The sequence below is a fragment of the Corapipo altera genome, unplaced genomic scaffold, assembly GCF_003945725.1.
Source record: "Corapipo altera isolate COAL_440 unplaced genomic scaffold, ASM394572v1 64, whole genome shotgun sequence".
In the NCBI taxonomy this organism is placed as follows: Eukaryota; Metazoa; Chordata; class Aves; order Passeriformes; family Pipridae; genus Corapipo; species Corapipo altera.
Window position 1 is genome coordinate 19877 of NW_020884893.1, and position 19919 is coordinate 39795.

At 48.7% G+C, this 19919-nt stretch overlaps 1 protein-coding gene across 1 annotated transcript in view; it reads right to left on the reverse strand.

Moving 5' to 3' along the window:
* Positions 1–16056, reverse strand: part of CHMP4B (charged multivesicular body protein 4B) — a 21799-nt gene extending 5743 nt beyond the window's left edge. Inside the window, exon 1 of the mRNA XM_027646033.1 lies at positions 15736–16056. Within this exon, the coding sequence (XP_027501834.1) occupies positions 15736–15931 (196 nt within the window). The 5' untranslated portion in view covers positions 15932–16056. The remainder of the gene's footprint in view (positions 1–15735) is intronic.
* Between the last annotated feature and the right edge of the window lie 3863 nt (positions 16057–19919).

The window sequence follows — 19919 nt, forward strand, 5'->3', positions numbered from 1 at the left end:
ACATCCATCAATACCCAACATCCATCAGTATCCAACATCCATCAATATCCAAGCTCAACCACCTAAAAACACCCTTGTTCACCATCACCCCCAGCACAGGAAGGCAGAGTTGTTGGTGTAGCTCCTGTCAGGTGAGGCTGTGGTGCTGCTGCAGCTGCTGGGAGAAGCAGCTCATTCCAATGCAAAGACAAATGTTCCTTCAGCTTTTCCCTTACTGCTGTTAAATACACATTACAGAAGTATTTATATCTGTGTTTCATATTACTCCTGCTGGAAGGGACTGTCCACACAACAGCCTGAACTGAGAGGTGTAAGGAGAGAGATTATGGTGGTTTGAGCAATTTGCTGTTTGTAAGCACTTGTACAAGGTGGGCTCTGGCAAGAGGAGCCCACCCATGCCAGCACCAACACAGAGCTCCCTCCAACAGGGACCAGCCCGTGTGGGAGGACTGGTCCAACCTGCTGCACAGCCAGGCTGCTCCAGCTCCACCCACCCACCCACCCAGACAGGAGTGCATCCAGCTCTTCCCAAAACACCTGGGCAGACAAGTGTCCATTCCTGGAACACTGACAGTGAACACAAACCACATCCACATGTACTTGTAGGTGTACAAGAGCTGGGAGGTGCCCCATCCCTGGAAGTGTCCAAGGCCAGGCTGGACGGGGCTTGGAGCAACCTGGGCAGGTGGGAGGTGTCCCTGCCCATGGCAGGGGGTGGAACTGGATGATTAAGGTGCTTTTCAACCCAGATCATTCTATAATAACCTTGTTATAGTGTGGACAAGACCTACCAGGGCCCAAGAACTGCCAGCTGATAAGAAAACACCCAGTGTCACATGGACTCAGGGACAACAGCTCCCCTTCATGGCACCTCCACCTCCCCTCCTGCAACGAACACACTTGTCCTCTGCATGACAACCTTGGTCATATAATACATACTTCAAAAACTCAACTTGGGCACGAGCTGCTGCTCCAACAGCCTTACTCTCTGCTTCTGAACTCAGCTACACACACACAGACTTCATTTCTTCGGGGCTCTAATGTCTCTGAGTCTCACAGCAAAAAACAGTTAACGTGTTACAGGATCAGTTCTGCTAAAAATCAGTCACAGACCTCCCAAAAGCTCAGTCACACACACCACGGATGGGGGCAAAGGAAGGCTTTAAATCTTTAAAGATGTTATTTGGAGCCTCAGCAGAATTTCTGGAGGGGAGCAGAAAACAAGGAGGAGGAAATCCCGAGCACAGAGAGCTTCCCTTATCTCCCGACAGAGGGATAATAACTTGGTGACGTGATCAGTGTGTTCCTGCAACACACACCAAGTCCTGCTATCCAGAAGCCCTGCTCACAGCTCCAGCCCTACAACTGGTTATAAACATGCTGTGTTTGATTACTTTCCAATTACAGACAATAAATGTGTTAGAGAATACAAAGGCACTTTTTAAGGGAAGGCCCAGCCAAGGGTGCCAAGCACACAAAGTAACCCAGCTTGATTTAGCAGGAGGGATCAAACCCACAAAAGCACAGGTCACCTCAACTTTTCCAACAGAAACCAGGGACCCAAACCAAGCCCCTGCACTGACTTTCACTTCAGTGACCAGTAAATCTCCCCAGTTTGGGGCCAGTCCAACATCCACTTGTTTGACAGGAGTAGGTTTTCAAAGGACAATGTTTGCTCTGCAGAATGAGGCACAACACAAATATCTGAAACATTCCAGCTTCATGCCAGATCATAAAGTGATGAGCAACACATTACTGGGATATTTAGGCTGGTTAATTTTGCAGTAATGATTTAATTAAGTATATATAAAGTTTTCTTAGGAAAACAAAACTGTTAATGGCTGTGTTTATATAGTGACAGATGCTGGGAAAGTTACAGACAGCAACAGGACATTCTTTACTGAGGATTCTGTGCATCCTGGAGAATTACTGGCAAAACCAGAGATTTTACAGCCATTATACAAATTATATTACATATAATACCCAAGTAAAGTACTACAATTTATGTACAGCTCCCCATTACAGCTTTCTCTGATAACTACAGTTTGCCTGCATTTCATGGCCAGGTACTTTAAAACAAGCTGCTCAGACAGCAGACACTGCAAGAACCATTGGAAAAGAGCCTGTGATGAGGAGCTCTTATCAGGGCTGTGGGTAACTATCCCTCCCATTCCCACCCCCACCACTGGGGCACCAGAACTGCACCACCCTTAAACTTAACATGGACTTGTGGCACTGTGTGGAAACACTTCCCACCCCTTCAGACCAAGGAAATACCGGTTTCCAGAGTTTGAAGTAAACATAAAACAGAGACAGTGGGTTACAAATGCGTCCTCTGGCATTATGCACATGCAAGAATCATGTGTTTGTGTGAAGTCAAAGTGTAACAGAGCCTCTCCTTGCCCTGTCACATCAGGCAGCCGTGGAGGAGGCTCTTCTCAGGCCCCACACCCCTAATTATGCCTTTACTGCTTTCAAGATAATAATAACACAGTCAAGGCAACATAATTTATACCCAGCTTTAAATGCTGTGGAACTGCTTCAGCAGGACCTGTGGCCATATATTAAGTTTAAAGCTTTTATTCTCTGGCCAGCCAGAGTTCACTCACAACCTAGAACGTGTTGCTAGAGACATCACAAGCACATTTCTCTAGAAAGGGCTGATCTAAGCTTTCCAAGAGTGTGACAAATTGCTTATCTTGGAGTCAAAAGCCATGCAAGATGTCGAGATTGCTGGGCCAGTGTCACAGCAGCTTCTGCAAAGGGCCTGATACCCAGGGGCTCCAAACAGGCACTGGTGCCTGCTCTCACCATGGATTTCTTAGGGAAATACCTGCCCTTATACAGAATAAAGCTCAGAAATATCCCATCTACATTTATGAATTCCCCAAACCCAGCTGGTAATCCCAGTGTGCTGCAGGTGGTGAGTCCAGGGCAGGGCACAGTCCCTCCCCATGGCACAGAGCTGGAGGAAACTGCTCCCCATGAAACCCTCTGCAGCTCCAGGGATGAGCAAGGAGGGCTGCCAGGAAAGGCACACAGCAGGGACAGGGAACAGCCCTGAGCAGCACTTGTGGTCCCACGAGCAGCCAAGTCTCCCAGCAACACCTCCAACTCCTCCTCCCAGAGCTCCCTGACTTTGGGGAGGGAGAACTTGTGGAATATCCCTATGACACATTAACCCAGCAGTACCAGCTCACATCACTGGCTGGTTTAGGAAGGGATTTAACATTTCAGGCAACCCTCAATGCAAACCCAAAGACAGCAAAAATATCTGAACATTCCATTGGCAGTCAAGTTTTCACAAACCAGCAAGAACCTGCCACTAAACAGTGTTTTAGACAACCTTTACAACCCACACCTCATCCTTAACAGGTGTGTTTTAGCTTGTAAGTCCAATGTGCAGCAAGAACTGCAAGCACTTAAAAGATCCTCTAAAAAACAAACAGCAGGTAACAAAGTTTAGTTGCACTTTAATTGAATTTTAGTAAAGTTTTCGAAGAATACATAAAAAAAGTACAGATGGGGGGAAAAGAGTTTTTTATAAATATTATTATTATAGTTAAAGTTAATACATTTAAAACTACCTGGGAGACTCCTGCCATCCATTAGGAGACAGTGAGCAGTCTCATAATGATCTTCTCCATATGACACATTGATCTATTAATTGTCTTTATTATCAGCTACAGCGGGGATGTTGGAGCCAATTTTTATTCATAAATATATCACCACAGAGCTCTGATGAATTAAGGTTTATATCAGAGGTTTATGACCTCTTTTCCATTGGCAAAGTCATATAAAATGCCTCAGTGCTAACGAGCAGCAGACTCTGATCTCTGCAGTTCATTTACACACAGAAATGCTCACAAACAACAGCTTCCAGAGAGAAGGGGAAGTCCAGGAATAAAACTGAAGCTAAGTCCAGGTAGATCTGGACTTACTGCTTCAATTTCCTGAAGGTAGAAACAGTTATTCTGAAGTTATTCCTTCCTCTGCTTTTTGGTTTGGTTTGGGGTTTTTTCTTGGGGGTGGTTTGTCCTTGGTTGTGTTTTTTTATTCCCAGTCTTCAACTGAACTGTGAAATAATATTTTAATTTACGATTTCTTTGAAATTCTGCAATAATCCCCCCTAGACATTCCAGAAGAGGTTTTAACCCTGACTCAGCCCAGGGTTTCCCTGGGATACCCAGCCCTCAGGAGCTCCTGTTATGGTTTTCAGTCACCTCCCCTGACTCATGAACGCTCCCAAATGAAAAAAAGCAGAGTCATTCAGCCAGACTCCCCTCCCCTGTCAGCAGATCAGTCTGAAAAGCATGACTGCTCACCCAGATAATTTCACTGTGTCCTCAAGAAATGCTATCTGTAAGAACTGGATGTATTTTAAATTATTTCAACCTGTGTATAAAGCAAATTACCATTATTAAACGAGCTGTTGTCAGTCTTATGATTTCCTTTGCAGTATTTGCAGCAGTTTGTTACTCAAATGGGACAAATGTTCACTGTGCTAAGAAGCTGGCAGGATAATAACAATACCATTTTACTGCATGGTACTGCATTCAGAGAGGAAAAATCGACTCTGAATGTCAGTGGTTTTGCTAAAAGTCAACAGCCCTCCTGCAAATAAATACTGCTTGCACACTTGTAGGACAGGCACAGTTAATGGGACATCTCTGTGCACACAGGAGTTCTGTTTAATATTTTCAATTATTAGTAGTAGGAAAGTATAGATTTACTGATAAAACACAGCTCAGCTTGAGAGGAGCAGGGGGAGCAGTTGGGAACAAATGGGAATACAATTCAAGAGTTTCACTGAATTCAAACATACACCTGCACCAAGGTCCAAGTGTTGGTGATCCCAGGGAATTTGTCCCAGCTGGTGGGTCACAGTGTCTCCTGCCTCTGCAAAATCCTGCTAAAAAAATCACACTGACACCTAAAACAGAGAGGCTCCTCCTCCAGAGGGAGACATGGGGGTTAACAGCTCTGATTACTCCAACTGAGGGGAAAAATAACTTCATCTCACATCTGATTCTTACGCTCCTGGTGGCAACCAAGAGAAGAAATGGCAGCAGCAGATACACCACTGCAAAAGGACATCAGCAGCATTAACATGGGAGGAGAAAGTTCTGCAGCAGCCTCAGAAAATAACACACAGCAGATGTCAGCCCCACCAAAATAATGAATAGTGCAAGAGAGCTGCAGAGGAGCTTCCCAAATTGGGGTCCCTTGGCCCCTCGAGCAGCAAGCCCGGGCACTAAACAGGATTGAGATAATCAACTTCATCCTGGAAGCCCATTTTCCACATTACAGTGTGCATTCAGCTGTGATTTGCTCAGCAGAAAGGAGTGTCATTATTTTTGCTGCTTCTGAAAATCCCATTCCATCTTCCTGGCACTCGCCTCGGCAGCAGATTTAATCAGGAACAACATCCTCACCGTCCTTGAAACGGGATAAACACACTGGGAGGTGTGAGGAGTAATTGCCTGCCTTGCCTGCACTGAGTAGCTTTATCTTAGGCAGCAAGGGCTCATCTCTCATTCTACCAGCAAACTGTCCTAAAAGCCCTCCAAAAAAATCCTAAAAAGCGAATTTAAAGCAATTCACAAACTATCCTCCAATGCTGTGAGCAGGTAAAAAGGTAGATACAAACCCATCACGGACTTGCCAAATTTCTTTCACACCATTGAATAAATATCTTCCTGCAGGGGTTTGACAGCTCCAGGAACTGCTGAGCAGCTGAGGAATGTTCATGGTGGTTCAATACAAAAGCAGGGAATCGTGGGCAGAGTCCAGGCTTGGTCCTCCCCTGGTCTTTCTATGTGTTTCTTAAACCTCCAATAAAGTTCCCAAACCCACTCCTCCAAAGGAAAGCAACTGTTCCCAGCTCAGAGATGAAGTGACTCATTAAAACTACTCCAGCAAAACACCCAAACCCAGACAGAAAACACAGGAAGGTTTCTGTCCTATCTGTATTTAAAACACAAGATTACAATTTCCTCTTGAGCAAAGCAGCGCCAGGATAGTTAGTCTGTTGTGCAACAAAACAATAAACATTCCTGGTCTAAAAATCTATAAATATAAAAAGGAGGGGAAAAAAAAGGAAATAAAAAAGCATCTGTAGAGCAGCAATGAGGGCTGTGATGCAGAACACCCAAACACAAGAGGAAGCACCACCCCAGCACTGGCCCTGCTCAGGGCTGGGATCACCAGGATCCCAGGGATTGCAGATGTTATTCCACATCCACAGCTCAGAGCTGGGTGGTCCAGAAGGCAAACCAGCCTTCAGCCTTGGAATTGGAATCCTCTGTCCCTTGAACATTGAGGCAATGCTCCTCTGGCCAATAATCCTCTGTTAAACACTCTCTAGGTGAGGCTGGGACAGTTCTGTCCAAAAGAAAAGAGAAAAAAAAGTCAACTGTAGTGAGGGTTGAAGCTCAAATGAGAAAAGCAGGGAAGAGAAATCCCAGTTACAGAGACAGCTTTGTTCCACCCAGGAGCTGGAATGAGGCTAAGAAATGCTGGATCAGCCAAAAACATCCAGGCCTAATGCTTCAAATGATTACTTGAAATCTGATCCACCCTCTGGAAGCAAAGCTGTATTTCTCAATTTCCAGTTTTCATTCCTTGCAGTCCTGCGTGTCCCTGGATGATGGCAGGGGATTGCAAGGCATCTCCAAAGCTGATCTAACCAAAACACATTTGTCCTTCCCAAATAAAACCATTTTCTAGGGTTGCTGGGGTAAATTATGCTCTCTTAGAATAAGCCCTGTAACTCTGCTGTTAAAACTCTGCACCTTCTTTGATAGATGTATAAAACTCTGATGTGAAATGAGATAATTATTCAGATTTCAACCAAAGTTGAAACTTTTAGGATGAGGAAAGACTCCTTGGGATTCTCACAGCCTGCAAATATTTATGGGATTTCTTCTTTATTTTCTGATTGCTGAAGGTACCTTGTTAAAGAAAATGCCAGTGAAAACTTATAATCTTCCTCTGAATCCCTGCCAGAAATGCATCACGTAGAGGTTCAGCTTTGCAAGAACACAAGTGCCTCTTCTTAAGTGTCTCAAAATGTTGTTTTCTCACAGGAAGAAATCCCAAACAACCCAATTCCCTACACTGAACAATATTATTTTGATTAAGCTACTAAATTCAGAAGATCCTACCCCGAAGGGGCCCGTTTGAAGAGCTTCTCTTCCTGGGGAGTGAAACCAGTGGCTGCCTGGGAATCTATCCTGCATTTTCCAGCTCTGGACCATAATTATTAGAGCACTGCCAAGTCTAAGAATTTCTTGGAGGCTGTCATAATATTTAGCATTTCTCTTAACATCTTATCTGGTGAAGTCAGGCTATTTTGAGACGTGAAAAATCACTTTCTTCTTGAATGCTGAGTTTCCAACACTGACGACAAGGGGGGGAAAGCTGAAAACACAAACCCTTAGAGAGCCAAAAGTTATGAACTAAATAAAACAAACTGTATTACTGGGGGGGGGGGGGGGGGGGGGGGTCCATTATGAAGTTTGCTTTATATCAACTTGTTTTATTTCATAACTAACAAAAATCACCTCCAGGTTTCTGGATACCAGCAGCTGATGTTCCTGTCGCCCTGGAATTCATGTTTTGTTTCAGTTCCACTGCATCTAAAGCAACCTCTGTGCACTCACCTGAAGTAAACACAGTGTCCTTAAATCTGAATAAAATCCTGCCAAGCCCTGAGGAGCACATACAGTGTGGATGTTTGGGAACACTTCCACACCACCACAGGAGGGAACCAGCTGTATTCAAGGATCAACATGCACATCCCAGTATGGGTAAGAGAGAGGGTATTTGGACCTCAACCTCCCATCATTTGCTGCTGGATCAGTTGAGAGCTGCAAGACAAGAGCTGGCTGTGCAATGACCCTACACTTGTATTAGCTACTACAAAATATTATTGGCAGGTATATATAAATGTAATAATATAATATGAAATATTATAGGCTTCACTTTAAGTGTTTTAAGTTGTTTAACAATGAACCTGGAGAAAGCCACAGCAGACCTTTTCCACCTAGGCTTCCAGCTGGAAGGCCATGGTGGGCAGAAGTGTTGTTGCCTGTGCCCCAGCCTGGCACTGAGCTTCTCCTGCTCTGCCGTGTTCCCAGCAGTGCTGGGTCGCTGTGGCCACTGCACTGCCCTCAGTACTGGCCATGAGGAAGGTTCCTCACCTGCAGTCAGGCCACATGGAATCATGGAATGGGTTGGGTTCGAAGGGACCCTCAAGGTCATCTCATTCCACCCCCTGCCCTGGGCAGGGACACCTTCCACCAGCCCAGGTTGCTCCAAGCCCCGTCCAACCTGGCCTGGGACACTTCCAGGGATGGGGCAGCCACAGCTTCTCTGGGCAACCTGTGCCAGGGCCTCCCCACCCTCCCAGGGAAGGATTTCTTCCCAATATCCCATCTATCCTGCCCTCTGGCAGTAGGATGCCATTCCCCCCTTGTCCTGTCCCTCCATCCCTTGTCCCCAGTCCCTCCAGCTCTCCTGGAGCCCCTTTAGGCCCTGGAAGGGGCTCTCAGTTCTCCCTGGAACCTTCTCCAGGTGAGCACCCCCAGCTCTCCCAGCCTGGCTCCAGAGCAGAGCAGCTCCAGCCCTATCTTCAGCAACTGTATCCTCACCCAGGATGATTCCAAGCAGCACTAACCTCCTTATCACCAGCTCTGTGCTGTGGCCTTGGACTGTCTGAGGGAAAGGCAAAGGTCTGTCAACATCTGAGGTGTGGCCTATCTAGGATTCTCCAACTGCATCCTTTTTGTTACAGGCACTCTGTGCCAGGAGTTCCAGTTTGCTGGACACTCGTCTGCAAACTTCATGGACAGTCAGGCCCACGGGCTGCTCCAAATTTCAGTTTGGCAAAAGTCACCCATTTCTAAGTGCTGTAAGTAAACCAAGATTTTACTTTACACCCCACTCACACTTTGCTGGCTGCAAAAGGTCCAGCCTCATCCTTCCTGCTCACACCACATCCCATGCAAAGTCCCTGGAACAAGCAGCACCACCCGCCCCCCCCCCCCCCCCCAAAAAAAAAAAAAAGGGCATTTCTGTGAACTTTGGGGTTTTTTCAAAACAAATGGGGATTTCACAGGGGGCAGCAAAAAGCTGCCAAAATCAGACCACAGAGCACAGGTCCTGGCCATTCCCAGCATCCCAGAAGTCCAGCTGGGATGCTCCTGCACAGCCCCCAGGATGTTCAAGTACAGGAACTTATCAGAATCCAGCCAGAACAAGCAGAGAGGGATTGACAGAGAGGCCTGAATGATACAAGTGCAAAGCCCAACAATATCCCAGTCCAGATAAACACTCCACAACTCACTATAATCCTGACCTGGCAGTTTCCTGCACAAATCTACGTAAAAGAGGGTTAAATCAAATAAGCAATTTGCATCACCTGCAAATTTTAGTTTTTGAACTAGCTGAGAAGCTGTCAGGGGCTGAAATGGTTAATGATTTATGCATTCTAGGATTGCCAAGGGACTTTTGCAGGCTTCTGCAGGACTTTTGCATTATACCTCTGATGGGCAGTTGGGCCCATCCCTCCCTCCGGGGCTGAAGGTGTCAAGCCCTGAAAAGGCAGGAAGAGCCGAGTTTCAGGCTTTTGACTGTTGCATTACACCTCTGATGGCCCATCAAAGCCCATCCCCCCCTCTGCCAATCCTGAAAGGCGGGATCCAGGCCAGACACAGAAACTCTGCGCAGACCCAGGGAGAGGGTGGAGGCTCGAGGCATGGCCCGTGACACCAGCCATGGGTATAATAACTCATAACTTCTTGGACCCCGTGGGCGGTGACTATAGACATCTGTCCACTCTCAGCTTTTCTTTCCCTTACTCTCCCTTACCCTTATCCTGTCTTTCCTTTCTCTCCCTTATGCATTTTCCCCCCAGGGATCATCCCTATGATTGATAATATAGATGACAACACCCAAAATGCTAACGTACCTGTTAAAACAAAATTGTTAAAATAAACCCTACCTAGATATGTTTTCAGACACTGATTATTCAGTGTCGTTTCACTCTAATCCACCCCAAGGGGATTATTGATAAGAACTTGGGTTGCCCCCCTCCCCTTTTTCTGGGGTGGGTCGTAACAGAAGCCCTGAAGCAGAATTCAGTAACTAGGCCTGGAGCATAATGAGATACTAGAATTCAACATTTAATACAGAGAGAAGAACTAAACACAAAGTCAGGGGCTGTGAATATGCCAGGTTTCCTTCCTCAGAGGGCCTGACAGAGGACAGGGACAGAGGAAGGATGTATTGCATCAAATACAGTTACCAAAACACATCTGGCAGAACCACGGGGGTTTTGGTGTTGTTTATGCCACCTTTTAAAGCTCTTTTTAAAAAGTGATTGTGAATCCCCCCCTTTCCCAAACTGTTTTATACTATAGAGTCTGCCTCCGAAAACCTCAGTTAAACATAGGTAGGGTAGAATTCCAAACCAGAAGTTTCCTCTTGTTTTTAAAGATTTAATTAAAAAGAGTAACTATCACACTTTTCCCAAGGCAGGTGGTTTGTGACCATCCCATCCACCTCGGCAGAGATGCAGGATCAGGCCAGGGCTGCTGCCAGGACTCCTGCACGGAAGCCCTGGGTTGTGGATAAGCACCAGGAACTCAAACATGGATTTTGCATTAGACTATGACTTAAAACAGAGAAAAGGCAGGCTGAAGGACTGAAGATGGGCTGGAAATACTGCAGGACTTCTGCCCCCCCTACACTGGCATCTTACGATTCATGGAGACAAAACCAGGTTCTCGTGGTTTGATTCTGGGAGCCGAGTCACTTCTCCTGCCAAATGTCAAGCAGGATCTTTAAACCACATTCAAAGGCAAGGCATTAAGGTCTGAGGCCTTGCACACACAGTCACAGGTTGTTTGAGTCTTTGCCCGTGCCCAGACCTGAGGCTGCAGCTTTCCCTTCCTTCAGTGCCAGACTCTGAACCACTCAGTGTTCTAAACAAGGCTGTCCAGGCCATCCTGCTGGCATGATTCCATGCCTTAATTAATGAGCCGCTGGCCCCTTGCTGGGAGAGCCCACGTCATCCTCAGATTTTATCACATTTAGTGCCTGGAAGCAGGGACTGTTGCCAGGAGAGGCAGAACTGCCCTCCTCCTCCGTCACATTCCTGCCTCCCTTTCTCACCAGCTCCAGCATTTCTGTGGTTAAGTGTGGAAAACAACTTTGCTTTTTTTTTTTCCATCTTTTAAGAGCTGAGTTTTGTCTGGCTCAGCAAACTAATCCAACTCATGCCCTGCCCACACAAACACCAACTCCAGCACAGAGGAACAGGCAGGACAAGGCACAGCGGCTCCTGGCAGCCACCTCAACTGGGATCAGCCAGGCCCAGTTCAACATTCCAGGTTAACACACTGATGTGACAGATTAAGAAAGGTGAAGGGATGGCAACCAGTTCACTTTCCATCACACCAGCAGCTGAGCTGCCTTACCTGAGGCAGCACTGAGAGCCCAAGGTGGGCATAAAGTTAGGACTTCTGCCTTCAGCCTCCGCCCAAGTTCCTTGTTTGTTTGCTCTTGGTGCAGGGTGGGGAACAGGAGTGTTCTCTTTCCAGGAAAAGCCTGAATTATACAGCAGGAATCTAGCAGTGTGTTTGCATCTATTTTGTGTACTCAGTGCTGAAAAAAAAAACCCAGCATTATATTTATGTACAGTGACAGACTAATTTTGGCATCAGAGAAGAAAAACCCCTCACTAACAGAACCAGAACTGAGAGAGAATCCATGAAACATCAGTCTCCTGCTAAAGCTTGAATATACACTGGCATGATATGAGCTTTTCACCCATTCCACTGTTTGTGGCCCTGATGTTCATTAACAGAAAGGTAAAATCAGTAGCAGGCAGGCACATAAAGATCCATTTAGATCCCTTCACCCGGGATCTAAACTGGAGTGAGCTGCTCAGAACCCTGAAACAGCATCAACTTTCTCTCCCTGATGAGATCTCTGAGATCACTGAGACTCAACCTGAGCTTTGGCTTTCCAGGAGAAACAGACTCTGGAATTGTTATACCCGAAGTAAACAGATTAAGGAATTAACCCATTGTTCCTCTGCGTTCCCGTGCTAAACTCAGCTTTGTGTGACCGCCCCGGGGAAGCAGGAACCACAAAGAACATCCTGAGCTCCACAACTGCAGAATCCTTGGCAGAGATGGAGCAGCTTAGAGTGCATCACGAGGCCTGCGTGGCTGAGAAAACATCCCAGCCTGGATGAAACAATGTCATGGTGAAAAACTGGAGCGGAATAAAAGGCTGCAGCAGCAGCACAGGGCTCCCAGACCTCCAGCTCACAGCTGTGCTCGGCTTTTCTTACAGCAAAGTTGATTTCCAGGGCACTTAAAATCCAGTAGGATACTGGCTGACTAGTGTCCAAACTAGTCAGTACTGCTGCTACTTATAGAAATTCCCTGAGAGTTGTAAGTCCACTATTCATGGTGTGTGGAAGAGCTTCTTGGAGGGGTGGGAATAAACCCCAGAGCACTGTTTTCAAAAGAAGGAACATTGCCATGAGAACACAAAACAAAGCCCAGATAAATAAAACCCAAGTTCTTCCCAGAGGAGGGAATATTAACTTGCCTGCTTTCAAGAAACCCTTCTAATGATGATCAGTCTTCTCCCTGGCAGTGTTTTATACCATGGACAGCAAATGACATGGACATTAAAGCCATCACTACCAAGCACACTCAGAACTTCTGATAGAAGCTGAAAGCTTCCCATGGCAAGAAACAACACAGACTAAAGAAATTTATACCAGAAAGTTACTTACTATAACTTCTAGTCATGAGCTGTCTGATTATACAGCTTGGATACCCTAAATGCAGATTATGAAAAATACACACATCTAATTATAAGTTCATGAATGAACAAAACCCTGCACATACTTAGGGCAGGCACAGGAACCAGAAGCCTGTTAAGTTTCTTAGACTTAAACCTTCCTTAGACTTCAGAAGTGCTGCAGGAATGAGTCAATGAGCCTTTGGAAAGCAGCTCACTTGGCACCCAAACAATCACCCAGTGTGCTGGAGAGCAGAGAACATTTCCCTCTGTCACCCCAAGTGTGCCAGACACCCAGCTTTCCTCTGAGACAGCAAAAACACCATTCCAGGATTTCCCAAGGTGGCTTTAAGCTTCCAGGTAAGCTCCCTGCCCCACTGTGCATTCCTCTGCTGGCTTTCCCACAGCAGCTTCCATTAACATCAGCATAACTGTCCAGCTGGGATCACACAGGGGCACCATCCACAGGAGATCCTCCAGGAACAGCAGGGACAGAGAGGATCTCCCTAGTGAAATGATTAAATCTACTAAGAAAGATTAAATCTACTAGAGAACTAAGAAAGCTTAAGGATTCTTCAAGTTGTATTAAAAAAAAAAACCAAACAAAAACCCCAACAAAAACCTCGAGTTAATCAGCTTTCTTTTAGTTTTACTTAAAACATTTCAACCATATGGAAATATTTCCATTAAAAATACAGGCTTTTAGATATAAACCCAACATATTTATTTTCACTTAAATTATAGATTAAAGCGGTTTTGCATAAAAATCACAAAGCTTATGGATTATAAACCAGCCTGAAGTCAGAGAGGAAAATATCCAAACAACTGGATATAAAAAAAATGCACCAGCTCAGCTGGTGACTGACAACTTGAACCCAGAATAACTGAGCAGTGCCTCAGTGTGTCTGAGGGGAACTCACTTTCCAGCGAGCCACAGACAATCAGCTGCCTTTAGTAACAGCCCAATGAGGACAGTTTCCAGAAATGGAAAAAAAGAGGTTTCATTTTCCACCAGAAAACCATCCCAGCCCTTCTCCCTTTCCCAGCTCCTTAATTACTCCTCAGGATTGTGTTCTCCTGCAAGCCCTCAATTAGTCTGACCCACAATCCTGCTGGTGAATGGGCAGGTTTTTCTCCTTCCTCCACCTCCAAGGAAATTTAATCCCTCCCCTCCCCTAAGTTCTGAAGGGCAGCAGAGAGGGAGGGATGGCATTACAGTGGAGACAAAGACCTGAGCAGAAAACAGCAAAAAGAGAAATCAGGAAGTTAAACAGGACCAGCGTGAGCCAGAAGGTGAAGAAACTGCAGAAGATGAGGAGAGTTAGAAAAAGATAAATTTTACTTCTCCTTTTAAGCTCACTACCAAACTAGGCCAAAAAACACAGCAGGAACTCACTTATTAGAACTGTTGCAATAAGTTTGGTTTAGAAGTGACTTGGCTAAGCCTAAAGTCAGGCTCTGCTGAGGTCTTTCAGCAAACCCCTGGGCCACATCTTCAAATCGTGTGCTGTCACACACAGGGAAGGGAGAAACCCCGAGGGAGCACCATGTCCTGGAGTCTGAGGCTCTGAAGCAGTGACATAAAACAGAAACTCTTATGGGTAATTGCTGTAAATTAACCCTTGCTAGTTGTGTTTGCAGCTCCCTGTGCCACAGGCAGAGCCCCTCCTCCTCCAACACGGCACAGAAAGGGACACGTCCACACAGAAATCAGGATGTGCTTCCCTGAAAACGTGGCTTTTAGTGGTAAAAACAAGCAAGAAGCTTGTTTTGAGAGCACTGGAATAGGTAACAGGACAACTCCCTTATCTCCAGGCTGACAGACACATCGAGCACGGCCTGAAAGACAGCCAGACCTGCCCAGGGAAACGCCAGCTCCCAACATCCATTTATAAACTTCAGGAGTGTGTGTGGAAGAGCTGCCTGGAGTGGGTGGAGGGGTGGGGATAAACCCCAAACACACGCTGTTTTCAAAGGAATGAACATTTCCATGAGAACACAAGACAAAACAAAGTACAAGCCCAACCCAAGTTCTTCTCAGAAGAGGGAATATTAACTTCCCCGTTTTCAAGAAACCCTTTCAATGGTGACTAAATCTGGCAGCTTTTCATCCTGTGGACAACAAATAGTAACGTGCAGGTTAAAGCCACAACTGGCCCCCCCAACACACTCAGAACTTTTGGTAAAAGCTGACAACAGCGAACACATATATTTAACCAAACTCTCACACTTAAGCAGGGATTTGGTGGAGAGTTTTGTCTGTTAGAATTAAAAAAACACCACCATGGTAAATCAGGGCCTGATTCCCAGGCGATGCCCTGTTTTTCCAGTATATTTCCCTGCTCTCTCCCCGAAGTGAGGCGCACATGGGACGGGAAGGGAACACCACAGAGGGGCCGGGCACTGTTCTGACCTCAGAATCACGAGGGAGTGACGCGACAGCCACACGGGACATCCCCAGGGGGAAAGGGGAGGTGTCCTCCCCCCTTCCCCAGTGGGGACAACCCCGGCACAAACCCCGCGGGGAGGGGCGGGACAGCCCCGGGAGGGGGAAATGACCTGTAAAATAATGGTAATAAGCTGAAAAACAAAGGTAAGAGGTAGGAAACAGAGACATTAGGGTAAAAAACAAGGGCACTAGGGTAGGGAAAAAAGGTCCTAGGACAGAAAATAAAGATATTAGGGGAGAAAATAAAGGCACCCAAGTAGGAAATAAAAGTATCAGGGGAGAAAATAAAGGCCCTGGAGTGGGAAATAAAGGCATTAGGGTGGGAAATAAAGGCACCGGGGTAGGAAATAAAGGCAGTGCGGTGGGAAGCCCGGCGGTGTCTGTGCCGTGCAGGCCCCGCCCCGGCCCTCCCGACCTGTTGCCCAGCTCCGGCCCGGCCCGGCGCAGCCCCCCCCGCTCACCGCGCTTGTTCTTGGTGCCGTGCTTGCGGGCGGCCGCCAGCTCCTGCTCGATCTTCTTCTCCAGGAACTCCTGCTTCTTGCTCAGCATCTCCTCCGTGTCGCGGAGTCGCTGGATCGCCTCCTGCGGGGAAGGGCCCTTCCCGCCGCCCTTCCCGCCGGCGCCCGTCCCGAACAGCTTCCCCAGGAGCCCCGACATGGCTGCGCGGGGCCGGGCCGAGGCCGTGCAGCTGCGGTGCCGCTCCCGCCGCTCCGCTCCCCTCACGCACCAGACCCGAGGCCCGAGGCCGCCGCCGGGGCCCCGCCCGCCCGCCTCGCCCCGCCGCCCCCGCGCCGCCTACAACTCCCGGCGTGCCTTGCGCCGCCCGCGCAGCGCCCGCCGCCGGGCCCCGCGCGCGGGGTGTGCCGGGAGGTGGAGGCTCGGGCGCGGCGGCGCGCGGGGCACGCCGGGAAGGCGGAGTCCGCCGAGCGGAACGCGGCAGCGGCGGGCGAGTGACGTCAGAGCGGGTGTGACGTCACGGGGCCGGGAGGAAGGGCCGAGCCGGGGCTGAGCGGGGAGGGAGGGGAGTAAGGGGGGCACCCCCGGCCGTGGGGCCGCCCCGGGAGCACCTCACCGGGCAGGGACGGGGAAGGGGAGCCGACACCACAGCAGGGGCTCACGGGGCCCGGGGGGACCCGGCTCAGGTGGAGGGTCATGGAATGGTTCGGGTTGGAAAAGGGCGCTGAGGTCACCGAGCCCACCCTGTGCCCGATCCCCTCCTTGTCCCCCAGCCCAGAGCACTGAGTGCCACGTCCAGTCATTCCTGGGACACCTCCAGGGATGGGGACTCCATGACCTCCCTGGGCAGCCCCTGCCAGTGCCTGACCACCCTTTCCAGGAAGAAATTTTCCCTGATATCCAACCTAAAAACCTCCCCTGGCACAGCTTGAGGCCGTTCCCTCTCCTCCTGTCCCTTGTTCCCTGGGAGCAGAGCCCGACACCCCCCGACTCCCCCCTCCTGTCAGGGGGTTGCAGAGCCAGAAGGTCCCCCCTGAGCCTCCTTTTCTCCAGGCTGAGCCCCCCCAGCTCCCTCAGCTGCTCCTGCTGCTCCAGCCCCTTCCCAGCTCCGTTCCCTTCCCTGGACATGCTTTAAGTGACCAGGAAGTGACCGTGGGAGCCTTCCCGGTGCCAGAGCTGGGAGCCAGGAGTGGGCTGGGTGTGATTCCCGGACAAACCCCTCCTTCTCTAGCACCATCCTCACTGCTGGGGTGACACCCCCCCTCAGGCACAGCTGCCTCCGGTGGCGAGATCATGTAAGGGAAAATTTATCCTTTTATAAACTTCCCTTTCTAACTTGCCACCTGTCCCAAAGCAGTTCTTCAGTCCGGGGGTATTGTTGCCTCATTGGTGGTGACTATTTGTGAGCTCGTTTCCTGGACACTTGAGTCACTCCCTCCGAGCTGTGGAGGCAGCACAGTCATATTTCCATGCTGGAATCCGTAATTTCACAGTACCTATGGACAAAGTCCCAGGAGAAAACTGAGGCGCCTAGTGCCAAGATTTCCTGGATACTTTTGAATTCTGCTCCTTTGTGCTTGGCCTCAGCCACCTGGAAGAGTGATAAACCCCATCTTCAGTCAGCGGTGTTGTGAAAACAACTTAATTAGTAACAGACTCGGACAATAACAGTGTTTGCCACTGGAAGTGGCCCAAGGAAATCAATCTGGAGCAGGGCTGGAGTAGTTGGTGCTCTATAGAACAGGCTGGGATATACACACCACAGGGAAAAGAGGAAAAATGAACCAAACAAATGCTTGCCGGGCAACAGAGGTTTTCCCAGCCAAGAGTAAGAGGGAAAAGCACTGCAAGGGAAATACAAGGAGCTTCCCAGGTACCTGGTGAGAGTTCAGCAGCAGAGCTGTGTAAGGGCTCCTGCCTTGGTAACACTGTCATTGAGGATAGGTGGGAAAGGCAAATAAATACACAGGAGAATCCCACTGAGGCTGATGGAATCACTCCCAAGGCAGGAAAACTCCCAGCCGACAGCATGGGAGGCTGAGCAGGGTAAGGAAGAGCTTTTACCTGCCTGTTTCTCACTCCCACACAAGCATCTGCTGCCAGCGAGCACCACGGACCTCTGCTCTGCTCCAGTGCTCCCAGGGGATGGCTTTGGCTCTGGAACTTCCAGAAAATGGCAAGATGCTTCTGCTGGTGGGTTTGTAAAGAAAACAGTTGTTCCCAGGACACAGGATGGAACTAACCCTGTGGAAAGGTGCTGGGGGGAAAAACCAGTGCCCTGAGCAGGTTTGATCCACCTTGGCCCACGCTGCGGCTGAGCAGTGGGCAGGGCTCTGCCAGGGAAGCAGAAACAGGGGGAAATTCTGGGCAGAATTCTTCCCTGCAGGGAGTAGAAGAGCTTGTACATAGCTCATGCCAGGTTTGCAAGAGCTGAAGCAGCTGGACAAGACTGGGACAGGGAGGAAAATCAGTGCAAGGTTTAGTCTGAGAGGACAATCACCACACCCAAGATAAAACTTGTTTTGGTTCAACACTACCCCACATACAAACACATATCAAGCAGCCAGGGTGGCATCTTTGAGTCCCACAGTCATGTTGAGGAAACTTCCCAGTCTTGTATTCCTCAACAGTCACATCCTGGCAGTTTTGTGGCTCTGCTCCTACCCCCTGAATTACACTCGGTGTAGCCAGTGCAGACCAGGTTCCAGCATCCCACTGAGCCTGCACTGAGCTGGGGGAAAGCAGGATTTGGGAAGGGAAGGCCGGGCCTCCAGACAGTGCCACCATCGTCATCTCAAAATAAACCCGACCGCAGAGACCACATAATGACATGTACAGAGTGGTACAGAGGGAAGGGGAATAGGAAAAGTATATTTAGCAAACTATTTCCTGATACTGTTCCCCTGGTGGGAGAGCTGAGTGCTTAAAACAAACACTGTGGGTAAATAAACTCTGCCCTTCAAGGCAGGCAGGAAGTTTCACAGCAGCACAGACACACCCAAGCAGGAAGGGCCACCTGGGTGTCCTGGCCCAGCCAGCTCCTCCCCAGCACGTCTGCTCGGAGCAGGATGCTCTGACCAGTTTGGTACTGGGGTCTCACGGCCTCTCCTTCATTTGACCACCCATGGTGGACTTTTCTTTATATCAAATCAGAAGTTAGAATCATGGAATGGTTTGGGTTGGAAGGGACCTCAAAAATCATCCAGTTCCACCCCCTGCCATGTGCAGGGACACCTTCCACTAGCCCAGGTTGCTCCAAGCCCCGTCCAACCTGGCCTTGGACACTTCCAGGGATCCAGGGGCAGCCACAGCTTCTCTGGGCAACCTGTGCCAGGGCCTCACCACCCTCACAGGGAAGGATTTCTTCCCAGTATCCTACCTAACCCTACCCTCCTTCTGCTTAAGGCCATTCCCCCTTGTCCTGTCACTCCAAGCCTTTATGAGAAGTCCCTCTCCAGCTTTCTTGTAAGCTCCTTTAGGTGCTGCAAGTTGCCACATTCCAACATGTCCCTGTCACCTCTGGTCCATCCCTGTGCACCTCTGGAGCTTGGCTCCATCTTCTCCACCCCATCCTGTGAGGCAGCAGCAAGACCTCTCCTTAACCTCTTGTAAACCCTCAACAACCCCTTCTCCAGCCTCCTCCTGTAAGCCCTGAGCTCCATTTCCTCACAGCCAACAACAGCTGGAGGTGCAGAAACACCACCAAAAAAAAGTCAAATGAGCAAAAATTGAGTTAGGAAAGTGAGGGAGTGAAGTGCTGGCAGGACCCATCCTGAAGGGAACTGTGTGACAGTGTCACCCATCATTAGACATCCCAGCCTGGGAGCACAGGAACACCAGGAGATACACGATGGGTACTGCCCTCTGCAAGCTGCTATTTTTGAGAGTTAAAGTTTTTAAGATTTAAGCAAGGAGACAAGAAAAGCACCCTGAGGTCAAGCAAGGGCTGGAGCTCAGGCAGGCTGCAGTTGGCTCCAGTGGCCAAACACCCACCATTTCCCAGAGAGGAAGGCTGGGATTCCACAGCCAGCATTTCAGTACCCAGGACTGACTGAACCCACACTCTGGATAAACAGGCTGGAAATACAGCACTTTGCATCCACAGACAGCTGAGCATCTCATTACACAGATTTACCAGGGGAAAGCCCAGCTCAGCTCACCAACACATGGAGCAGGGAGAAAGCATCCC